This window comes from Mustelus asterias, chromosome 7 (genome assembly GCF_964213995.1).
Source record: "Mustelus asterias chromosome 7, sMusAst1.hap1.1, whole genome shotgun sequence".
In the NCBI taxonomy this organism is placed as follows: domain Eukaryota; kingdom Metazoa; phylum Chordata; class Chondrichthyes; order Carcharhiniformes; family Triakidae; genus Mustelus; species Mustelus asterias.
In genome coordinates this window covers 87,550,051-87,576,272 of record NC_135807.1, presented here as the reverse complement: position 1 = coordinate 87,576,272, position 26,222 = coordinate 87,550,051, and the positions used below count along the sequence as shown (strand labels likewise).

Below are 26,222 nucleotides of genomic sequence, written 5' to 3'. Positions count from 1 at the left end.
AGATCCCACTGTGCCGCAGAGTTCTGCATCTCTCTTCATTTATATAAAATGCTGCTTTACTACTCTTCCTGTCAAAGCGAACAAGTTCACATTTTCCCACAATGTACTCATCGGCCAATTATTTGCCCATTCATTTAACCTATCGATATACTTTTGCAGATTTTGTCCTGAAGTGGGCTGCAACCAAGGGGATGACCTTGCCACTCTCTCCCCCAGGATGGGGGTCTCGTGGCTGGATTGCCACTTCTATCCTGGGCTGACCTGAAGATCACCCCTGGGCATTGTGGTTTTGGGTAACCTTGTGATCAATATGTAAGGGACTGAGGAAAATTTGTGGGGAAGACAGTTACCAGTGTTCTTTGTCCCTGGTGGGCTTCAGTGTCCTGTTTGCCGGGTGGGTGCTGTGAACAGGATGCTGTTGGTTGAGTGATGTGGGCTGGGCCAATGGGATTGCTCTGGGGGCGGGAGGAAAAAAAAGGCGCCAGGAAGTGAAGCAGTGCAGAGAGAGAGGCAGAGCTGGAGAGGCAGAGAGCTGAAGGTGCAGAGCTGAAGGTGCAGAGCTCTGAAGGTGCAGAGCTGAAGGTGCAGAGCTGAAGAGAGAGAGCTTTTTCCAGGCAGGGAGAATTCGGTTTGGAGTGAGAGGCAGCCAGGCGTTCCCCTGCCTGTTCTTTTCATTACTGCCGAGGAGGACAGCATTCAGCGCACTCGACCTACGTTGCTGCACGGATAGCTGGCGGCACCTCTGCCTCCTGCGGCATCATCTTCCACACGTGTCTCTCTCCTGGACTGTGTGTGGGTGTCGTGAGTAACTGGTGGGGACTATACAGTCCAACCGGATCAGTATCTATGAATGTGTTACAGAGGATGAGTTTCCCCCTATGTGCACCAACGGTTATAGATCAGAGCTCACTGTTTTATGTCTGTTAATGATATGTGTTATTACATTTATTTTTGATATTCCGACTTACAGTACTGACATTTATGGGTAAACAGGGAATTAGCCAAATCAACATCAACCGCTAGGAATTCGGGATCCTGTTGATTGAATATTTAAATAGTAGCCCCATATAGTGGTCAGCAGGGGGTTACAAATATCTTCAATCCTGCCTCTCAGCTATGAAAGCTTTGGACTGGCCAGGTCACTTGAATCTCCATGACTCCTGGTCACCTGGCTTTTAAATCACAGCAGAATCACTCCATTCTGCAGCAGGGATTTCCTTGTCTCGCCGTCAGAAGCTGCAGGTGTGAGCAGACCCCTTTGAAGAGAAGATATCTTAACTTCATCTGGGGGGAGGGGAGGGGGGGGAGGAAACAAGTGGTTTGATTTCCTCGTTTGCAGAGGGGGCGACCCATTATTTGAGTGGTAGGGGAGAAGGATGTCCCTCATTGCTGAGGGGCTGGTGGTGCTCCCTTGGACTCTCGGGGTCCAACACACCAGGTCCACATTAGTGATGACCAAGACTAAAGCCCGCCCGAGCATTACCCCATGGTGAGATGGGCTGTCAAACCCACAAATTGTATTACAATTAGAGAGTTTGCATAATTATCGGGTTGCTGCCCGCTATGGGCAGGAACCCGATTGGGGCCGGTAGGGCAGGCCAGGAGCATCGTGACAGGTTAGGCACCATTTGCCCGATGCCCTAATCTCAGGGCCGTCGCAATTCTCATCGGCAGCTAGCAGGCCTAAAAAACCCTCCCCCTTATGGCTTCTTCGCAACTTACTCTCCTACCTATTTTTCTCATCAGCAAATTTAGCAACTATACATTTGATCCTTTCATCAATCCCTTTCTTCATAGATTTTAAATTGTTGAGGCCCCAGCATTGAGCCTTGTGGCAATCTACTTGTTCCATGTTGCCAAGCTGAAAATGATCCATTTATGCCTGCGCTGTTTCCTCTCCGTGCCACCTTGAATTACATTTGCTATTTTCCAATCTGAAGGGACCTTTCCAGAATATGGAATTTTGGAAAATTAGAACCAAAAATCTGTCAGCAGCCATTTCTTTTAAGACCCTCGGATGAATCATAGAATCCCTATAGTGCACAAGTAGGCCATTCGGCCCGAGTCTGCACCGACCACAATCCCACCCAGGCTCTATTCCCATAACCCCACATATTTACCCTGCTAATCCCCCTGACATTAGGATCAATTTAGCATGACCAATCAACCTAACCCGCACATCTTTGGACTGTGAGAGGAAACCTACGCAGACACGGGGAGAATGTGCAAACTCCACACAGACAGTGACCCAAAGCTGGAATTGAACCCGGGTACCTGGCACGGTGAGGCAGCGGTGCTAACCACTGTGCCGCCCTGAAGACCATTAGTTCTAATGGGGTCGATAATAAATGTGAGCCTTACCAACATTCCATGAATGAATAAAATATTATGTTAATATTTCTCATTCAGAATCAAGAGCCTGGACGTCATTCTTGGACACACGCATCTCCATTAAAGACGGTCACCTCAGCACCTCATTGTACCGCAAGCCCACGGATAACCTCACAATGCTCCACTTCTCCAGCTTCCACCCTAAACACATTAAAGAAGCCATCCCCTAAGGCCAAGCCCTCCGTATACACAGGATCTGCTCGGATGAGGAGGATCGCAACAGACACCTCCAGACGCTGAAAGAGGCCCTCATAAGAACAGGATATGGCGCTCGACTCATCGATCGACAGTTCCAACGCGCCACAGCGAAAAACCACACCAACCTCCTCAGAAGACAAACACGAGACACGGTGGACAGAGTACCCTTCGTCGTCCAGTACTTCCCCGGAACGGAGAAGCTACGACATCTCCTCAGGAGCTTTCAACATGTCATTGATGAAGACGAACATCTCGTCAAGGTCATCGCCACACCCCCACTTCTTGCCTTCAAACAACCGCACAACCTCAAACAAACCATTGTCCGCAGCAAACTAACCAGCCTTCAGAACAGTGACCATGACACCACACAACCCTGCCACAGCAACCTCTGCAAGACGTGCCGGATCATCGACACGGATGCCATCATCTCACATGAGAACACCATCCACCAGGTACACGGTACATACTCTTGTAACTCGGCCAACATTGTCTACCTGATACGCTGCAGGAAAGGATGTCCCGAGGCATGGTACATTGGGGAAGCCATGCAGACGCTACGATAACAGATGAATGAACATTGCTCGACAATCACCAGGCAAGATTGTTCTCTTCCTGTTGGGGAGCACTTCAGCAGTCACGGGCATTCGGCCTCTGATATTCGGGTAAGTATTCTCCAAGGCGGCCTTCACAACACACGACAGCGCAGAGTCGCTGAGCAGAGACTGATAGCCAGGTTCCGCACACGAGGACGGCCTCAACTGGGATCTTGGGTTCATGTCACACTATCTGCAACTCCCACAACTTGCCTGGACTTGCAAAGTCTCACTGGCTGTCCTGTCTGGAGACAATACACATCTCTTTAACCTGTGCTAATGCTCTCTCCACTCACATTGTCTGTACCTTTAAGACTTGATTAGCTGTAAAGACTCGCATTCCAATCATTATTCATTATTCTGTAAATTGAGTTTCTGTCTTTATATGCCCTGTTTGCTGTTTATGAGCAGATCTCCCACTCACCTGACGAAGGAGCAGCGCTCCGAAAGCTAGTGGCGTTTGCTACCAAATAAACCTGTTGGACTTTAACCTGGTGTTGTTAGACTCCTTACAGCAGTTTTCATACAGCCTCCATAAAACAAGGTACTAAAGAACACAAGGAAAGGTTTCTTTGTGAATGGCAATAAGCTCATATGGAAAGAAAAATGAAGTTGGAGCTGGGACACGGTGGGGCGGGGCAATTCTCCAATCCCAACGCGCTAATATTTTTAGTGAGACAGGCCGGGAGAATCGCGCATGCACCGATTCGTGGGATTCGCGCATGCATTCCCAATGTCTCTGAGCGCCAGATATCCGGCGCAGTCAGAACCACACTGGAAAATGGCGGAAACAGCAGGTAAGTGATTTTAATCTATTTTTAACATAATTTAAATGTCATTATCAGGCCCAGGACTGAAGTCTCCAGTCCGCTAGCATCTCCCATCCCATCAGTGCAATTTCACTCCGATGGAGTTCGGACTACCTCCCCACTTTTAGGGAACTAGCAGAAGACCTCACTGGAGTGAAGGGGGGGGAGTGGGGGGGCAATCGAGGCCCCCCCAGGTGGTCAAGCGGTGGGGGGTGGTGCCCCCTGGTCATGGGCATGCTGGCAGTGCCAGCCTGTGCCCCCCAGGCATTGCCCAAGGGGCAAAGTGCCCATGCCCAGGGGCACCTTGGTACTGCCCACCAGGCCTGGGGCGGGTCCTGCTGCCACTACACATTGGGATCAATCGGGGCTGGGGGGAGGCCAATCGGTGCGGGCGCCGGGGGGTCTGGAAATCGGGGCGCTCTGGGAAGTGGGTGTCAGGGCTGGCCCAGGAATGTTGTGGGGGTCCCGGGCCGGCCAGCGATTGACTGGCCAGCAAACTGCAGGCTGACAATTCGGGGCCACTGCGCATGCGCAGAGTTCTGGAACTGTCAGACTCTGGCATGAATAGACCCTGTCCTCCCTGAGCTTTTAATGATAATCACGATTGTGACCTCTGCATTGCACAGAATGTGGGAGATTAGAGTGTGAGCTCTCACTGAAAAAACAATCGTGATTTACACCAGTTTTCCTGCGAATTCAGCACTTAAAACTTTTTTTGGGAGAACTACCCCCTTGTTTGCAAAGGCAGGATGACCATGGACCTTTGAGGAGGATGATGATTCTTTAGAAAAAGGATGCTGGATAGCACACAAGGCTAAAGAACTACTTACAACTAACATGGAACCCAAGAAGGAAAGTTCTCATTTTAAGCAAAATATTTTCAGTCCAATCCCCAGTATTTTCTTTGTCTGCATTGTGCATGTGGATAAACAAACTGATTCAATAAAATGTCTTTGTCATGTTGTCCAATGCCAACTAGATTCCAAGTCAAGAGAAATGTGTTGGAGACACAGTTCTACCATGCACAACATTTAACAATCAAAGTCCTTTTTTTTATAAACTGGCTTTGATTTTGATACGCAGGGCTCTGTACTGGGACCTCTGCTATGTGTTCCGCAGGGCTCTGTACTGGGACCTCTGCTATTTGTGATATATATAAATGATTTGGAAGAAGGTGTAACTGGTGTAATCAGCAAGTTTGCGGATGACACGAAGATGGCTGGAATTGCAGATAGCGAAGAGCATTGTCGGGCAATACAGCAGGATATAGATAGGCTGGAAAATTGGGCGGAGAGGTGGCAGATGGAATTTAATCCGGATAAATGCGAAGTGATGCATTTTGGAAGAAATAATGTAGGGAGGAGTTATACAATAAATGGCAGAGTCATCAGGAGTATAGAAACACAGAGGGACCTAGGTGTGCAAGTCCACAAATCCTTGAAGGTGGCAACACAGGTGGAGAAGGTGGTGAAGAAGGCATATGGTATGCTTGCCTTTATAGGACGGGGTATAGAGTATAAAAGCTGGAGTCTGATGATGCAGCTGTATAGAACGCTGGTTAGGCCACATTTGGAGTACTGCGTCCAGTTCTGGTCGCCGCACTACCAGAAGGACGTGGAGGCATTGGAGAGAGTGCAGAGAAGGTTTACCAGGATGTTGCCTGGTATGGAGGGTCTTAGCTATGAGGAGAGATTGGGTAGACTGGGGTTGTTCTCCTTGGAAAGACGGAGAATGAGGGGAGATCTAATAGAGGTATACAAGATTATGAGGGGATAGATAGGGTGAACAGTGGGAAGCTTTTTCCCAGGTCGGAGGTGACGATCACGAAGGGTCACGGGCTCAAGCTGAGAGGGGCGAAGTATAACTCAGACATCAGAGGGACGTTTTTTACACAGAGGGTGGTGGGGGCCTGGAATGCGCTGCCAAGTAGGGTGGTGGAGGCAGGCACGCTGACATCGTTTAAGACTTACCTGGATAGTCACATGAGCAGCCTGGGAATGGAGGGATACAAACGATTGGTCTAGTTGGACCAAGGAGCGGCACAGGCTTGGAGGGCCGAAGGGCCTGTTTCCTGTGCTGTACTGTTCTTTGTTCTTTGCAATGACTCAGAGGCTATTTATTGTGAAGGCAGATCATTCTGATTTTTTTTCCACCTGGCCTGTGCCTCTAAACTCTTGCTGGGGTGGGGGCAGTGGTGAGGGTGACTGGGAGGCCTGGGTGGTGAACCGTTCTGGGCCTAGATTTGCAGACTGAAAAGTGTCCAATACTTTTCCAAAATTGCTTGGTTGCAACAGCTCCAGGAGTAATCAACTGGTGGTTGAAATCAGTTCTACTACACTTACAACTCTTGATTGACATATACATCACATCTTCATGGCTTCTTCTTCCAGATTGAACCACAGTCAGTAGAATCTTCCAGACAATGGCCTGCTTTCTGAAGCTATTCTTATAATTATAGCTTGGGTGTTTTGTTTGAAAGTCCAAGGCTTGCAGCTGAATCATATATTGGAAGAGTCAAATTTAAGTTATTTCTCTGTTGATCTACAATAGACCATTGCATTGTCTATTCATTTAGTATTTACCTATGTATTTATTCTTTCATGCAACAGGGGGCATCTAGTAGATTTCCCATAAGTCTGTACTGGATCAGCACGTATAAAATGAAAATCAATCCTCACCTTAGAAGTTTCTCTACCAGTTACATATTTTGGGCTGGAGAATACACTCCCCCATACAAGGTGTAATGGTAGTTGGGGAGGAGCAGGCAGAGAAAATCCAGCAGACATCAGGCCAGCCACCTAAGCCCTCATACCTGGTCCCACTGTATTGAGATGGGGGATAGGCAGCCATTGGTTGGTTTGCACTCTTGGGCACATCAAGGTTATCACATGCCCAATAAATGTTGTCAGACAATGGATGGGATCTCACTTGTGAGCTCCTAGGTCCATCAGAGACCACTCACCGAAGTCACACCCCTTTAACTCTCCCCTTTCTTGAATCAGGTCAAGAGAATCTGGCTGGGAGAACAACATTGCAGAGAACATGAAGCCTGGCTAAATTCCTACAGTGGGTAAGATATGCTAAGAGGAATGTATATTACAAAACTAAAGGTTTGTAATATTGGTTTAATGTACTGGAGTAACAAGATGAACATCTGTACTGTACAAGACACTTGGATCCATATTTAGGAGTTCCAATATCTAAATATTTAAGGGATTCGAAAGCACCTGGAAACTATCCCTAAACAGACTATTTCTTTTATTTCTTCTCACATTGACATCCAGCTCTAACCCAGCTGGCACAACTTTCATCCAAGTTAGCTGAAAAGACAATTGTGAATCTGTGTCCTGAGGCCATCTTCTGAAAGAGCTTGTGAAGCAGTTGAGCAATAATCTGAAGTTTCAATCTGTTAAATTCATTCAGTTTGAAAATGGCTGCTTTCCTGGAGGAAGAGATATTGTCCTGGTTGATATTTATTTGATGAAAAAAACCAGAGTCCATCAAATTCTACACCCAGAGCATTTATCTTTTTCCTTGTCAAATGTAACTTAATGGTATTTTCAACATTTGTATTCATCACCAATTTAACCACCACATATCAGATTCAACATCAAATTTACAGATGGAGGGATGAGATGCAAATCTGTACTGCAATCCGAATTTGGTAGAAAAATCTAGCAGATAACATCGAAGAACAGGGGTAGGCCATTCAGCTCCTCAAGCCTACACGCCATTCAATGCGAACATGGTTGATTTGCAACCCAAGTCCACATACCTGCCTTTGTCCCATTTTTCTCTCACTATTTTTGGTTAAAAAAATCTCTCTCATACTTAACATTAGCAATTGATCTAGCATCAATTGTCATTTGTGGAAGAGTCCCAAACTTCTACCATTACAAATAGCAGTGTTTCTCAATTTCACTCCTGACAGGTCTCACTCTCATTTCAGACTTTGCAACCCAGTTTTAGACTCCCCGATCAGCTGAAAGAGGGTGACCATCTATTTCCCTTATTAACTTAAAGACTGATTAAATCATCCCTTATGTTTCTAAATTCCAGGGAATTTTCATACTTTAAACCTTGACATCCAGGTATCATTCTGGTAAATCTAGGCTGCATTCCTCCAAATCCAAAACTTTACTGAGGTTATTTTTTTTCTGCATCTGTTCATGACATTTTAAATTGATACCCCAAGTCTCTTTAGAGCTTCACTGTTTCTAGCTTTTTACCATTTAGAAAGCATTTTGTTCGATCCTTTTAGATTTCCTCCTAGTTGTCTGCACTGAAATCTAGTTGCCACAGTTTTGTCCATACAATTAATCTGCTAATATATTGGTACTTTTATGCCTCCACCTAAATTGCTTACAATGCCACCTATCTTTGTGTCATTTGTCAACTTGGGCCTGTGGTTTTCTATTCCATCATTCTTGTCATTAATAAATATGATGAACAGTTGAGGCCCCAACACAGATCCTTGCTGGACACCACTCATTACATTATGTCTATTAGAGATCCTGAACTTTAATCATCGCTGTGCCAATCTGTCTATTTCCTAGCCAAGAGAATAATTTGCCTTGAATTACAAAAGCATAATAATCCCTCTGCAGAGAATTGAACCCTGGTCCCCCATATGGCAGACTGGAACTTTAACCACTGTACTAACAAGGAATTTAAAACAAAATTAAATTCCAAACAATGACATACAAAAGTAAGATTTGAACAATTTCTGGAAAATTATTTAAAGCCTTGATATTTAGACAAGGAGAGCAGGAGACATGTTTCCAATTCACAGACCAAAGAATAATTATTTTGTTAAAACAACTGATACAAGAACAGGAATAAATGCTGGAAAATCTAAAGTTAATGCAATTTTTTCTACCTCCACAGATGCTGCCAGATTGACTGAGATTTACCAGCAGTTTTTAATTCAGCTCTCCAGCATCTGTAGTATTTTAGTTTTATATAACGCAAGAAAAGGCCCAGGCATTACCTCAACAAAACACCAGAATTCTAATCTTTCACAACTGCTTTTTAAAAAAGAAATGCATCACTGTTGCACTCACTGAGTAATGGCAGATTAGATGTAATTGCAGGAGCATGTCAAGAGTCATGGCGCCTTGAATATGTTCAAGACAATAACAAAAAATACCAGATAAAAGACTTGCCTTTAGGGGCAATATTACAGAGATGGGGAAAAAACAAGCAACAAGGTTTAATCTCAAGTCAGAATTCTTTGTAAAAATACAAGTAGTAAAAAAAGGAAAGAGCCATCATGGAAAAGAACAAGCTTCTTCAAAAATCTGGTCCCAATAAATTCTGGCATCGAAGCTCACAAGCCCATGAATCAAGCAGGATAACTTGAGGAACGTCAGAAGTGATTAGCCAGAAACGCAAAATTATTTTATTGTTGCAAACCTACAATTGAAAAAGTTAAACTTTTGAACATTGTTGTTAAATTCTTCCCAATGAGCAACTTCAAAACCATTAGACAAAGACATCACAAAGCATCCAAAAGCTGCATGCAACAACTCCTGTTCCTGCCACAGCTTTCCAAGAAGAATGCGGATAATAATGTTCTGGATGCAAAGCTCAATAGGCACCTTAATGTCACTTACTGCATCAGCAGATTAGTATAGAAATTTTGATTCTGCAGTTCTGTCTTTCAATTGGTGAACTGGAGCCTCATTGGATTATCATCAGATAATTAAGGAGCTAATGTCAATTATGACAGTGAACATGTTACTTGCGAGCATGAATGACTGTGCCAAGTTACTGAAAAATATATGATGGAGAATAGTGAAGCTGAAATATTGACAACTGCTAGGGAACGGTTAAATACAGTAACTATCATATGTGGGTGCAAGCCAATTGCTGTAGACATTTTTTTTTTGACAACAGAATTTACGATGGGCCTTTAAAGTTGATATTACTGTTAAGTAGAGGTTAGAAACATTGTACGTCAAGTATACTAAAATAAGGCTAATTGCCTCCGATTACCTTTATGTCTGCTACCTTGTCAATGAAACACATTTTCCTTTTCATCCAGCCATCTTTATTTATTGGCTGCCAACACATTAAATTTAACTTATTTTTTGGTCCACTTTGATGGACAGTTTCAACCGTATCTAGAACGTTATTACAATAATTTCTTTAGGTTAAAATTAAGGTACTTACAAACATCTCTCTTTCTTTAGCTTGGTTACTTTCGCTTGCAGCACTGCATTAAAAAAATTATACGTTTCAGGATGACAGACAAGGAACAACAAAAAGTATTACAACATTGTAATCAAGTTCAAAAGAGAAGCTATACAGGAAGAGAAATGATCTAATCCCAGCAAGTTATTGAAACTCTATTCCTTTCCTTCATTATCTGAAAGAAGAGAAGAAATTCACAGAACACAAGCTAACCAAAGCAAAATGCTACAGATGCTGGAAATCTGGAACGAAATAGGAGAATGCAAGAATAATGCAGCAGGTCAGTCAGCGTCCATAACAAGAGCAGACAAGTTAATGATCTGGCTCTTCAAAAACAGCTTTGAAGAAGCATTAATTTATCTGTAGTCTCCAAGATTACTGACTGGCTTGGCGCATTTCTCAAACATCTTCAGCAGGATTTTACGACCTCACTCGGTGAGATTGTAAAATCCTGCCCGAGGCCAACCGAGATTTTCGCTCTGCGAGCCTAGGGGGAGGTGGTAAAATTCCTGCCCTTATTTCCATTTTTATTTGCTTAATTCTCAACAGTTTAGTTTTAAAACTTCAAAAACACCTGAACATCGATAAAGTAACTTTACAGTCAGTTGCCAATAAGCTGTAAGCAGTCTGAATAGTGGATAGCACTAACAGTGCAAGGCAAATAACCTGAACAACCAGTAACAGAATAGATGATCAGCATCATTAGGGAAACTTTTATCCTGCTTTAATTACGACCTGTGGTAGCTGGCTGGAGTTAAATCATAGAATCCCTACAGTGTAGGAGGCCGCCATTCGGTCCATCATGTCTGCACTGACGACACTTGCAATTATTATCTTCGTTATTGGTATGAACAATAACCTGCTCTTTGCTAGAAAGGAATATGAGTGAATGAGTCCAAGAGAAAAACACTCAATTATTAATCTATTGCAATGTTTCACCACGAACATGCTTGTATTTAGATCCTCCTGCTCTCCCCTATCCAGGGGAGTTAACCTTTTCTTTTGGCAAGAATACAAGTTAAGTAACTTGTTATCATTCGTAAATAGAATCAGGATGTGTAGTTTAACATTTGCACAAGTTGTGGTTTGTTTCGACCACATGTTTAGGTTTTTTAAAATCACACACCAAGTGGGTAGTTTATAAGAGTGTCTGCTACCACACTGAAATCCTCAAATGTATACTTCCCCTGGAGCAAAACTCTGCAAATGTATAACTCAGATCTTTCTCCTGCCACCAGAGTGCATTTTAGCAGCCTGCGGCATAACTTGGTTGTTAGTATTTTCCAGAGACATTTAACTAACATTTCAGACTCTGTGATATTCAAGATATGTAACTTAAGCATTTGTATTCGGTGTCATTTTGCTTCAGTACAATTATTTTAAATGAACATGATTTACAAGGGGGTGTGATCAGGATCACAGAATGTTTACAGCACAGGAGGCTATTCGGCCCACCATGTCCATACTGGCTCTCCAAAGGAGCAACTCACTAGCATCACTCTTTTATCTTCTCCCCTTAACTTTGCATTCTTCCTTTTCAAATAATAATCTAATTCCCTCTTGAATGTCTCGATTGAATCTTCCTCCACCACACTCTTCAGCAGTACATCCAGAACCTAACCACTTAGTGAAAAAGGTTTTCCTCCTGTCAGCATTGTTTTTCTGCCAACTACCTTAAATGCACACCCACTCATTCTCGATCCTCCCACCAAATGAAATAGTTTTCCCTATCTACTCTAACTAGACTCCTCATAATTCTGGATACTTCTATCAATTTTTTCCCCTCACTTTTCCCTTCTCCATCTATCTAACAGAAGTTCCTCATGCCTGTAACCATTCTCATGAAAGTTTTCTGCATCCTCTTTAATGCTTTCACATCCTTCCTAAAGTGATTTCCCAAAATGGCGCCGGAGCGAGGTAACTTCTTGTAAGCTGTGCCCAGCATACCTTCTAATTTTATCTTTTATTCTCGTTCTATGCTTCTAAAACTTCACTCTGACTCTTTTAAATTCTCTCTTTCTCTACACCCTAGCTATAACTGTAACACTACATTCTGCACTCTCTCGTTTCCTTCTCTATGAACGGTATGCTTTGTCTGTATAGGGTGCAAGAAACAATACTTTTCACTGTATGCTAATACATGTGACAATAATAAATCAAATCAAAATCAGAATTAGACGCAACTCCAGTTGAAGCCACAATGTTCTACACTGGTTTAACATAACTTCCTTGCTCTTGTAGTTTATGTCCCTATTAGTAAAACCCAGTATGCAGTGTGCTTAATTAACCATTCTCTCAACCTGTCCTGCACTTTCAAAGATTTATGTACATCTCCTGCTGCATCCCCTTTGAAATAGTGCCCTTTGTTTTATATTTTCTCTCTGCATTCATGCTACCAAAATGAATCACTTCACACTTTTCGGCATTAAATTTCATCTGCCACTTGTCTGTCCCCTTTTGAACTTCTTACACAATGGCTGGAATTTTACCACTCCACCCGCCACGGGAATCGGAGCGGGCTAGGGAAAGGTCCGTTGACCTCAGGTGGGATTTTATGGTTATGGGACGAGCGAGGCCGTAAAGTCCCACCCTATATTCCTCACAGTTCAGAATACTTCCAAGTTTTGAATCATCCACAATTTTTGAAATTGGACCCTGTATATCAAGGTTTTGATTATTAATATACATCAGGAAGAGCAGGGGTCCCAAAACTGACCCCAATGGAACTACACCATAAACCTTACTCCAGTCTGAAAAATGTGAGTTGTGCTATTTTCTATAATTAGTAGCCCATGTAACTTCAGATATAAAAATACTTAGTAAAAGAATCATTAATCCTCTGGCACACTGCCAATTTGCATAATATGCATTAAGGTGCAAGTTGTAAGCATAACCTACGTGGCTCTGCTTATTGAAAATGCATTTTGCTGTCACCAAGAAAATTTAGGAGAGCTTGAATTTGAATGTGCACAATATTAACAGTATTCATTGTTTCTCAGTAAAGGCTTTGTCAAAGCAAAATCCAGGTTTGGTCAAGTCCTGCGAGCTACAGGAAACGCATACAATAATCAAAGAGTTGCTCAATCCAAAATTCAGAACAGAACAGGAAAATTGTTAATAAATCACACATGTTTATTCTACATTAAAAAAGTCAAGCAGCACCATTACTTGCTAACTTTAAAAATAGGTTGAAACATTTAAGTAGATACTATCCATTTGTAAGCATTCAACACCTGCAAGATGTGTGTGTTCTATCATGTGGATCGGCAGTGAAAGGGGAAAGAAAGCCTTTTCTATTCCACCAAGTTAAATAGGCAACTGCAATTAAAACCATATAAAGTGCACTTTAATCCTGATCCACACCCATCCAAAGGTATGAGACTGCCCAACAATACAGCTCCTGTATGAACAGGCATTCTGTTCAACAAAGCATTCCAAATTGAAACAACTGCAACCTGAGCTACGAATAAGAGAAGCAGCAACTCACGCAGTCAAGTACTTCAGCACATTTAATTCATACACAAAAATGTACTGAACCAAATCAAAAAACAAACACATCCAACTATAATATAGACAGCATGTCACTATTCTTAAAGGTATGGGAGATTCGAAATATTGAAATTTGCAGTGCTAATGAATATCTTTATAAAGTCCAAACAATTCTCAAAAGAGGATCTCACAGAGCCTCTTAATCAAGGTCAAGAAAACAACTTTAATTTTCTTAAATAACAAAGTCTCTGCAGTACTTGATTCTGAAAATTTCTAACTTTCTGTACTTTTAAGGGATTGAACTTTCTCACCTAGCACTACCCAAGCGAAATTAACATTGGGCAAATCAGGTATGCACTACACTGGGATTTGGAGCTCAGTGCCTGATCCTCCTCTCGGGCTCAAATAAAACTCACTACTAGCTGTAACCATGAGGAGATAAGGAAGTCTGGATGTACCTTGGACCTTGAAGAGAGCCTAACCCAATATAGAGGGAAATTTTTCAGGACTCCCCAAACATGGGACATAAAATATTAAAAATGGCAGCTGCAGGTGAGTATTGACTGAGATTACTTATAGTCACTAAACATTTGGATTGTCATTTTTGTGGCTTTGTCCTTTAGTGAAATGGTTCAGCCCTCTAAATACCATACCTTCTTGTTGCCATGCATGGTTTATCCCTGCAGTCTAGCTTGGAATAAGTTTGGTAAGAGAACTGCACAGCTATTATTTTCATTCCAGGTAGGAAGTCTAACATAGTTAGTGGAGGAGATATTCTTGCGTTGTTAGAGAAAAAAAGCTAGTATTGGCTCAAGAAAGAGCTACACCTCAAAAGCTACTGAAAGGGCACATGATTCTTCCCACTCAGTTTACTCTAGGTATGCCATATTGGCTCAGATCTTCCACTGGGAGACTGGCAAAGGGTAGGAGCGGTGAAACCACACCGCTTCTGACGTCACCAGCTCAGGTAACTTCACTTGAGATTAGCATGCTTCCAGTGTAATGCTCAGGTTTTATGCTAAGGTTTTAGAAGTTTTTAAACATTACAAATACCTTTAAAATACTATTACAAAAACCTTTGGCTGGTAAATATCCAGCTAAGTACAGGGCATCAAGCCCAAGTCTCCAACTTGGGAGCTTTCTTCATGGTTGCTTGGCCAGTGCAAATTGGCCCATCAGAAGTCTAAACTTCTCAGGTAAATAGCATGCATGCACACAATTCGGGACTTCCTCCAGGTCCCAACATTCACCGGTGTTGCAATTGGAAGATGTGAGCGATTTGTTTTTAAAAAGGGTGGCATGGGAGAGGAGGCTGGCCTTGCATTCATTTCCATCTATGTATGAAGTCCTGATATAACAGATGACCTAACCTTCTGAACCAGAGAGCCGCATGTAATAATCTTCAGGCATTTGAAAGCTGCAAGACACACAGACAAGCTTTAGAAGCACATTGTTATTACTATTATACACACTTCTGTGAAGAATCCTTCAGCTTTTTCTTCTCTAACCTTCCAGGTTTCCTTCACACAATTCAGATCATAATAAAAATGAATCTGCTTTACTGACACACATCAGAGCTAGCACATGCTCACTACCCAACTGACTTTGGAAGCCTTGTTCTTCCACTGTAGAAAAACAGTTAAGAGGTTAAAAATACAAGGATTTGAATTGAAAATTGAAACCACTAACTGAACAACAAATTTGTATTAGGGTATCCATTTCTCAATACAGTGGATTTTTACATTCATGATCTGTATTATACTATTTCCTCCCTTTCCAGAGGTCATGAGTTGGAGGGTCAGAAGTGAGAGGATGATTTAGGGAGCCAGAGAAAATGGTGCTAAGGGTTACACAGCCCTACATAAGATTGGTGGGAAACTACAAAAAACTTTCCCAACAGCACTACAACTAATAATTGATCTCAACTCTCCTTCCTCCCAGTGCTGCTATCTGCTCTCCTCTCATCTCCTCCGGTGAAACTGTTCGTAGCCAAGGCTGCACCCAGCTGTTTATCTCCCTCCAATGCAGAATTTAACAGGTTTCACAGCACAGGAAATGAGCTGCTCTCTATGTCTCAAAGAACCACATGGAGCTTGTGAGCTGTTTTTGGCCACCCCTGTGATATAACAATCAGCAATAAATTCTGAAATTCTCAAAACAGTTTACACCTGAACAGTTGATCAGAAATAATGCTGGCTTTTGAATAGAAGTTTCACTCATTGACATTAAAGAAAATCAGTAACCAGAACCCCCTGACATTCATAATTTACATCAGCATGCCTTGGCACAGGCAACTAAATTGCCACAGAGGAAATGTGGATCCGACTGGAAGCATGACTGATCATTCTCCCTGTATTGCATCTGTTTTCCAGGTGCTATATGGGTGCATAGAAGACAATTTAAAAATCCTTAATTTGTTGAAACAACAAAAGCTCCTAAAAGGGTTAAGGGGAGTCATTTTCTTCCCCCCCAACACCTTCACGTTTCGTGTTTAGGCTCACACCTACATCAAAGCAACAGGTTTGACAAGAACACCGATCACAAGAAGGTCATTATACAACACTCCCGACCTGCAAGCAAATTTTATCAGAGGCCAATAGCAGTAGAGCACAGTGGTTAGCACTGCTACCTCACAGTGTCCGGGACCCGGGTTCAACTCCGGTCTTGGATGTCTACTCGAGTTTCCTCCGGGTGTTCAAATTTCCTCCCAAAAGATGCACAGGTTAGGTGGACTGGCAATGCTAAATTGTCCCTCAGTGTCTCAAGATGTGTAGGTTAGGGGGATTAGTGGGGCAAATATATAGGGCTACAGGGATAGGGCTCGAGTGGGATGCTCTGTCAGCAAGTCAGTGCAGACTCAATGGTCCGAATGGCCTCCTTCTACACTTTGGGGATTCTATTCTAAGATTCTACATGTACTCATTTTAGCAAAAAAATGTGAAGTACCATCTCCCTCAATTTGAGAATGCTGTGAAGGGAGGAAATAATCAAATCTAGATAGACAATGACTAAGATCTTCACTTGCTGAGGATTTAAAATCTCAAAATATAATCTCTACTTGTTCTACATAAAAAGGAGAGGGATTAATAGTTTAATTTTGATGGCATTAATGTGAAAACATCCCAAGACATTCCACAGTTGAGGGTCAGACGAAGAAGTTTGCCTGAATTTGATGTTAATTTACAAAAAACAAGTTAAAACAAATTGGGTGGCAGGGACTGGTTAAACTAATCAAGCTGGGGGGCAGGATTGGGAGATTGCATAAAGGAGCAGGAATAAGGTCAGAGAGATAAACAGTAAAATTAGAATTATCCCAAAACATTCTAGGGTTTTAGCTTGAGGAAAATAGTGAAAGTGACAAAGGAGGCGTTAAATTAAAATGTACATTATTCCCTTAGCATAACTAATAAGGTTGGTGAACCTCAGGTACAAGATGTTACATGAGATTGTGACATGATTGCGTTAACAGAGGCATGGTTCATACAAAGCTTGGAATATTCCTGATTACAAAGTATTCCAAAATAAAAAAGGAAATAAAGGGGTGCAGCAATATTATGATGTTACATCTCCAAATTTAAAAATATAGTTGAAGTTCAAGGACTGCATCTATTTGCTTGATCTGATTAGGAGAAACAATTACATAAATTTGAAGATTTTTTTTAAAATAATGAGATATGAGCAAATCTATTGGCAAATTTTAGTGACATGCAACAAAAATAGAGTAATATATTAGGAGACTTCAATTGACTGGGAAAACAGTGCTAAAGGAGAGAAATTAGAGATATTTGCTTCAGAGAACTTTTTCAATAAATACATTCCTAGTCCAAAAATGTGCAGGTGAGATGGATTAGACATGCTAAAATGGGTGGGGCTACAGTGATAGGGTGGGAGTTTGGGCCTGGGTAAGATACTCTGTCAGAGAGTCAGTGCAGACGCAATGGGCCACATGGCCTCCTTCTGCACTGTAGGGATTCTATGATTCTAGTCAACCCAGGAAAGAAGAAAGAAGCATTGTTGGATCTGGTACAGGGTAACAAAGTAGGGCACGTGGAAGGCATTACAGTAAGAGGTTATCCAGCCAACACTGACCTTAGCATAATTAGAGTTGAAGTAATTATACAAAGAGGCCATAAAATACCAAAGTTGAAAAAAACTCATATGGGAAGAGAGATTTCATTGATGCAAGAAGAAACTGAGCAGAGGTAGATTGGAAAAGATGACTGCAGGGTTAAACAGTAACAGAGTAATGGAGGGCATTTAGGCAAGATATTGGCTGGGATTTTCAGCCTCGTTGTGGTGGGACCCACCACAGCAGATGTAGCAAACCAGTCAAAAGTTCATTGACTTTGTCAGGGTTGGAAAATCTCTGCCATAGCTCAGGTGAAAACTAGGTATGTTTCTTTGAAGGGAAAAGGTAGACCATCCAAAGCCAGTGTGCCCTGGATGACAAAGTAAATAAAAATCTAAATAAAATAGAAAATTAAGACTTACAACAAATGTCAGGAGAAAGTATTAATTAATAATCAGGAAAATTGTGTAAAGCCCAGGAGTCCAAGAGGAAATGGAAATAAAATACCAGAGGGTTTTGGAAGGCTTCTGAGAACCCACTTTGTTTGACAGTTTGTGAACTTTGAGGGTGCTGAGAAAGTTGGAAACATTTTGATAAGTAGGAGTTAAATGGTTTGACAGCTTCAAATGTGATTAGATTTGTATTGCAGTGATTGATCACAGGGCTATGTCCTGCAACGGCAAGATGACCATTACGTTGATCAGCATTATATAAATGTTCAGATGCATTAGAGCATTTTCCCCATTTGGAAAAGTGTTATTATGCATTCGAAGTGAAAGTGAGAGCTCCACCTTTACAATCTAAAATTATTGAAATGTTCACAGCCTAAAAAATTCAAAAGAAAATTGTACTGCAGTTTTCACAGTGAAAACACAAGATACCTGCTTTGCTTTAATTGACAGGACATCGAGTGTAGATTAGAAAAAGCAGGACCATTTGTTTTGAAGATTCAATTTCCTCTATTGCTTGCATTTTTGAGGGTTTGTTTTAACAGCTAAAACCATTATGAATACCCAGCTGAGTTTCAAAAAGCTATAGAACTACTTATTGCAGTATGGAGTGTATTCAGTTTGATTGATAATTTAAAAAGATTGTTGAAGGATTATGTCTTTTGATGTGGTTACAGAATAGAAGTTGGTTTGTTTTTACAACTGAATGACTACTTGAGGAGATTTACTTATTTTCCATTGGGTCAGGACGTTTTCTTAAATACGAATGATTGTGTTGTTCACTGATAGCTCTATTAGGTTGTTAGAAATGTACTTTTTCAAACATCTATTTAAAGGATATAACAGAACAGGGGGGGGGGGGGCGGTCGTGAGTGGTGAGGATTTCAGCATACTAACTACACTGGAGAGCTAGGTTAATGTCCCAGTGGACCAATATAAGCCTGCCTCTGCACCCTAACTCCTCCAACACTGGCTTGCGACTCAGAAAACCCAAACCCTCCTTGTCCACATTTCCAGGAGACTAAAATATTTTTGGCATGGGGAGACTTGATGGGCTCAGTCTTCCAAATTCAGGGTGTGGCCTGACTCGCATTTTCCAAGTCCAACATCGCAATCCTGTCTATAAAGTTTGAGATATGTGCTAGGAAATTTGCCTGTTAATGACCCGAAAAGGAATCTTCATGTAGAAACAGAGAGTAAGGCTCGACAGTAAATGAATACTTTACATCTGTTTTTACAAAGAATGTGGCTGAAGATCACAATAATTCAATCCTCTTTGGATGATGGAGAGAGGACTGGGGTATTGCTAATATTATTCCATTATTCAAGGGGAGGGATAAACTAGGGAACTACTGGTCAGTCAACCCAACATTGGTAGTTGGAAATTATATAAAACCATCAAGAGAGACAAAATAAAATCTCAGTGAGCAAACTATGGGTTAATTCTGAAGTGCTAGCATGGGCTTTTTAAAATCAAAGCATGTATGATTAACAGTTTGGAATTATTTGATGATGTAATAAACGTTGATCTTGGAGTGGCGTAGATGTTTTATGTGTGAACTTTTAGAAAATAAAAGTGTTAGGCAGAAGGCATATTGAGAAGAGTGAGGTCTATGGCTATGACAGGAAAGTAACAGTGCAAATATAAAAATTAGCTCAGCAACAGGAAACAGATGAATGTTTTCAGAGTGGGATGTGGTTTGTAGTCATGTTTTAAGGATCAGTTTTGGACCCTTTATTCTTATGTTTTATAAATGACTTAGGACTCTGGTGTAGGGAGCAGTAATACAAAGTTTATAGGTGATACAAATCTTGGCAAATTAATTGATAGTTGATGAGATCAGTCGTAGATTTCAATAAGATAGACAGGATGGTGAATTGGGCTGAAGCATGGCAGATGGCAATCAATGGAGAGAAATAAGTGGTGAGACATTTTGGGAGGACTAGGGCAAGTTGATAAAGTGGTTAAGAGAAAAGCACATAGGTCAGAGATTAGAGGCAAAGAATGTAAAAGCTAAGAGATCATGTCAGAACTTCATAAAATCACTGGTTAAGCCTCAGTTCGAGTGTTGAGGACAATTCTGGGCAGTACACTTCAAAGATGCAAAGGACTTAGGACATGTACCAGGGATGAGGGACTCAGATATCAGAAAAGGCTGGAAATGTTAGGCATCTTCTCCATAGACAAGCAGTTAACAGGTAACCAAATAGAGATTTAAAAATACTGTTTCCGCTGATGAACAGGCCAATAACAAGAAATTAGGTTTAAAATCATTGTCAAAAGACTTAGAGGGAACAGAAGATTTTCCCCCCCATTATCAGAATCTGCAATGCTCGACCGGAAAATATCTGGAAGCTAGTTCTATAAATCATTTCTAAAAAAGGAACTGAACAGATCCTTGAGAATGATGAATTTACCAAGTTACTGACAAAAGGCAATGGCGAGAGTCATAGCATGAATGCTCTTGCAAAGAGTCAACATCAGGAAGAAGGACCAAATGGCCTCCCCAGTTCTGAAATTTGCTATGATTTTTTAAAAATGGAAAGCACTACATTAATTAAAAAGAGCAGACTAAATCTAGACAATGATTTAGTTTAATATAACATCTTCTATTTCTTGATGCACTCTTCATATGTTTTGATAGTTGAAACTCCTATACATTCTTGCATTTGCTTTTAAAAGGCTGAATGGATGAGTGCTGTGCTCTTTTTATCACAGAATTAAATGCCTGTCAAGCAATGCCTGCAAGGTCTCTATAGGAAAGACCATGCATAGGATTTTTCCAGCTCCATCCATTGCTGGGATCATTCAGTCCTGCCAAAAGTCATTGGCCTTTGGCTGAACCACTTGACAAAGGTTGGGATATATCTGGAAAGTGAATGGCACTTGGCAATTTGCTAACCCATGGGAGACCAGAACCGACTTGGTGGCAATATGAACACAACTAGGAAGGAACGCTTTGAAACTTTATTTAACTTCCCAGCATTAGAGGACATACTGCCCTGTCAACCTCATACAAGATACAAAGAACAAAGTAGTAAAGTACAGGACAGGAACAGGCCTTTCGGCCCTCCAAGCCTCCGCTAATCATGACTCCTGCCTAAACTAAAACCGTATCCTTCCATTCCCATCCTATTCATGTAATCGTCTAGTTGCCCCTTAAATGCCACTATTGTACCTGCTCCCATCACCTCCCTGGGCAACACGTTCCAGGCATTTACCACCCTCTGTAAAAAAACTCACCTTGCACAACTCCTCTAAACTTTTCCCCATGAACCTTAAACCTATGTCCCCTACTACTTGACTTTTCTACCCTAGGAAAGAGCATCTGACTATCCACTCTGTCCATGCCACTCAATCTTGTAAACCTCTATCAAGTCACCTCTCAACCTCCGTCGTTCCAGTGAGAACAAACCGAGTTTATCCAACTTCTCTTCATAGCTAAAATGTTAAAATAAAAATGAAGTGTTGCAAACACTCAGCAGGTCTTAGGACCAGAGCTAAAAGTTTCAGTTTGCTGACTCTCTGCCAGAACTTGAGTACTTTGAGATGTCTTTAATCGAGACAAGAAATGGGGTGGAAAATGGGAGGAAAGAAAAAGGAAGGGAAGAAAAGATTAAACGAGAATAGTGATGATGGTGCAAAACATGATGTTATTTGAACTGCAATTCTGTGTTTATCTAAGTAGATCTCGAGCTGGTAAACACTATGTAAACAGAAAATTAGGTCATGTCAACAAACCCTCTAAAGGAAATGCAGGGAATCATAATTTCATAACAGGTTATATTGAATGTACTTGCCAGTACAGATGAATGGCATGATTAAAAGGGATTAATTTAGCACATTGTAGAAACAATTATTTTGTTGTCAACATCTGCACAATTAAACTTTGTACGCAAAATCTTCAAACATCATAGAAATTACAAAACAATACAATGAGCTTTTTTTAAAATTTTCTAAAGCAAAATACTACGGATGCTGAAAATATTCAGCAAGGCCGGCAGCATTCGGAGAGATATAGTTAATGTTTTAATGTTGATGGCCTTCCACAGAACTAATTTACTTTAATTTATTTTACATTTTTCAGTTGTCTTGGCTGTACTACATCTGATATGTGCAATAAAGGATAAAAAAAAGTTTGACAGTTTAAGATTTTAAAAATGCTTGCCCGACGGCTGAACATGACTCTGCCCTGCCATCCACACCCTGAAAAGAGATACTTTGATGAATGAAAAAGGATTTTAACAAATACCTAAACATTTAATTTCTCACTGCACCTATTTAAAACCAAACAATGGATGGCCAAAATACCTCTTCATTTCCTTAAATTAAAAGACATTTAAAAATAAAACTTAAAATTGAGATATTTCATATGTTCCTTCATGTTATTCAAGACAATGAATAGGGGAAAAGTCTCTCACACAATGATGTCCCCAAGAAGGAAGGGCTCACAATCAACCACATCCCTTTAAGTTTAAGAAATCAAGATTTCAATCAAAATTTTGATGGAGTGGGACATCTTGTGGTGTGCCCCCGTTAAGCTTTTTCCTTCACTGTTCAACACAAAAATGTGTTTGTCCTCCATGCTGCTCGAGTGCAAACTGCCAACACCATAATTTTTCGATTTTAAAAATCCCAAACTATACATGCAGGAATGAACCTCCACCATTTACAATATTCCCTTTCTGGGCTTGAAAAGTTGATTGGCATTGGAAGAACATTAATCTATTTGATTAGAATATACTTTTGTTAAGAAACAATGCTAACTTTCGGCAGTGAGAGTTGGTGGTGAAGTGCCACTTTTTCAAGGTTGACCCCAAATCCACCAGGTACCTCTCCCTCATGACAAATTGCTGGATTATTTGCGCATTTCCACATGGCGTTCACTGCTAAACCTGTTGTTGGTACCAAATCCGAATCTTTCCTCTTACATTTCCCTCTCCCTGACTTGCCTTTTAAAAATGGTAATTTTGTTGGTTGCCACTCTTGTGCATTTGGGAAAGGTACATTATCCAGGTGTTAGTAAGTAATTTGACAGCAAGAGCAAATACAGACAAGTCCAAACCAGTCTTCCCCAAATGCTGGATCATTTTTACATTGCCTAACCCAGAGATACAGATGAATTGCAGCACTCCCAATTCTTGTCCTGGAAAAGTTAAATGAAATTAAACTTTGAATCCAAGGGTTTATAGTTGAAAAAGGTGTTTACCAAAGATCCTGTAAGACTGGCTTGTTAATCTCAGATGACAGATACATAAGGGCATCATAAAGATTCCATGATATATTGCGAGAGTTAACTTGGTGCAGTTTTACTAATAATCATAACAACATTTGTTTATAATCTGAGTGCCTAGTTCACGATCTGATTTTAAATAACTGAAAAAGACTTCTTAAAAAAGCTTAATTTTAAGAATCTCCAAGGCCAAGAAACTGACACAATTAGCAGAATTGTGATTCAGAGGGCGCGGCCAATTTTATGGACAGGACCAAATTCTGAAACATTGCACAAAAGTACAGAAACTGGATATAATGTATTCTTCAAATTCTTCAATCTTTTGCATTGATTTGGTCGATTTTGGACAGATTGTGCCAAAAAAGTGCAACCTAATGGGAACTCGTGCAATATTGAAATTGCTACAAGATGCAGGTTTCTTCCACTTGATTTGCAAGCCCCTGAATGAAAGGCTTACAAAAAGCCACAACAAACAATGGTGTATTTTGGTCTAAATTATTGGCACTTAACAACCGCAGTACCACACACAAAACTGTTGAGACAAGGTGCAGGGTATGAGATGAGTTGAAAGGAAAGGGTTTGTGAGGAAGTCTGTCAAACTGAGAAGGCAAGGTAGATTGGGATAGTCAGAAGATTTGATTTATGAAGTTAATGGCGAGATATCTCAATTGTATTTGCTAATTCCTGACTTGCTATAGAATCCCAAGATGAATTTTTTAAAAAACCATATAAATCAGTCAGAGGGGGAAAATTGTACTATTATCCTAGGGTCTGATGGTGGACCTAAAGTGCAACACTTATATGGCTTTTCTCCATGGCCAAAGCACAAAAGTGCTGTTGACAAATCTTTGGTCTGGGCCTCCTGATGAGACAAATAGATAACCAATAGAGAACCCAGTATTAGTTTGCTAATGTCAGTAAAATGAAGGAGATAGTCATCGACTTCAGGAAACGTAGTAGAGGACATGCCCCTATCTACATTAAAGATGATGAAGTGGAGATGGTAGAGAGCTTCAAGTATCTAGATGTCCAGATCACCAACAATCTGTCCTAGTCCCTCAGGAGGCGAAGGAAATTTGGCATGTCCACTACGAGCACGAGGGCGGCACGGTGGCGCAATGGTTAGCACTGCTGACTCACAGCGCCAGGGACCCAGGTTCAATTCCTGGCTTGGGTCACTGTCTGTGTGGAATTTGCATGTTCTCCCCACGTCTGCATTTGGGTTTCCTCTGGGTGTTCCGGTTTCCTCCCACAGTCAAAGATGTGTGGGTTAGGTGGACTGGCCATGCTAAATTGCCCTCAGTGTCAGGGGAATAGCTACGGTAAATATGGGGTTAAGGGAATAGGGCCTGGGTGGGACTGTGGTCAGTGCAGACTCGATGGGCTGAATGGCCTCCTTCTGCACTGTAGAATTCTATGATATCTATCTATCTATGACTCACCAATTTCTACAGATGCGCCATAGAAAGCGTCCTTTCCGGTTGCATCACAGCTTGGTATGGCTCCTGCTCTGACGAAGACCACAAGAAACTACAAAGGGTTGTGAACATAGCTCAGTCCATCACGCAAACCAACCTCCCATCCATTGACTCCATCTGCACTTCCTGCTGCCTTGGGAAAGCAGCCAGCATAATCAAGGACCCCACGCACTCTGGACATACTCTCTTCCAACCTCTTCCATCAGGAAAAAGATACAGAAGTCTGAAAGCAGTACCAACTAACTCAAGAACTGCTACTGCCCTGCTGCCATCAGAATTTTGAATGGCCCCATCACACATTAAGCTGATCTTTCACATTTTAACACTATATTCTGCACCTTATCCTTTCCTTCTCACCTATGTACTCCATGAACGGTATGCTGTCGGGATAGTTTCCTTGAACAGCATGTTACGGAACCGACGAGGGAACGAGCTATTTTGGATCTGGTATTGTGTAACGAGGTAGGTAGAATTAAGGATCTTATTGTGAAGGACCCTCTTGGGTCTAGTGACCACAATATGGTCGAATTTCTGATTCAGATGGAAGAGGAGAAAGTTTGGTCTCAAACCAGTGTCCTCTGTTTGAACAGAGGGAAATATGATAGGATGAGGGATGAATTGGCTAAGGTAGACTGGGAGAGCAGGCTGGCAGGTAGGATAGCTGAGGAACAGTGGAGGATTTTTAAGGAGATCCTTTTCAGTTCTCAGCAAAAATATATTCCAGCAAAAAACAAGGATTGTAAGAAAAGGGAGAACCAGCCGTGGATAACGAAGGAAATAAAGGAGAGTATTAAAATAAAAACAGCTGCGTACAGAGTGGCCAAAAATAGTGGAGAAACAAGTGATTGGGAAAAATTTAAGAAACAACAAAGAGAGACTAAGAAAGCGATAAAGAAAGGAAGGATAGACTATGAAGCTAGGCTAGCAATTAATATAAAAAATGATAGTAAAAGTTTTTATAAATATATAAAAAGGAATAGAGTGGCTAGAGTGAATGTTGGGCCCTTGGAGGACGAGAGGGGGGAGTTAATAGTGGGAAATGAGGATATGGCTGAGTCTTTAAATAAGTTTTTTGTGTCGGTCTTCACGGTGGAGGACACAAATAGTATGCCAAATATTAACGATAGAGGGTTGGCAGCAGGAGAAATACTTAATACGATTAATGTTACCAGAGAGGCAGTGCTGGGTAGACTAATGGGACTGAAGGTGGACAAGTCCCCGGGTCCGGATGGAATGCATCCCAGGGTATTGAAAGAAATGTCAGAGGTAATAGTGGATGCGTTAGTGATTATTTATCAAAACTCGTTGCATTCTGGG

At 41.4% G+C, this 26,222-nt stretch overlaps 1 protein-coding gene across 7 annotated transcripts in view; it reads right to left on the bottom strand.

Annotated features, from left to right (window-relative positions):
- The window catches only part of rbbp8 (retinoblastoma binding protein 8), a 147,111-nt gene that overhangs the window by 62,420 nt on the left and 58,469 nt on the right, over positions 1 to 26,222 (bottom strand). For all 7 annotated transcript variants that reach the window (XM_078216441.1, XM_078216443.1, XM_078216439.1 and 4 more), the window contains exon 3: positions 10,166 to 10,208. In XM_078216441.1, the coding sequence (XP_078072567.1) occupies positions 10,166 to 10,208 (43 nt within the window). The remainder of the gene's footprint in view (positions 1 to 10,165; positions 10,209 to 26,222) is intronic.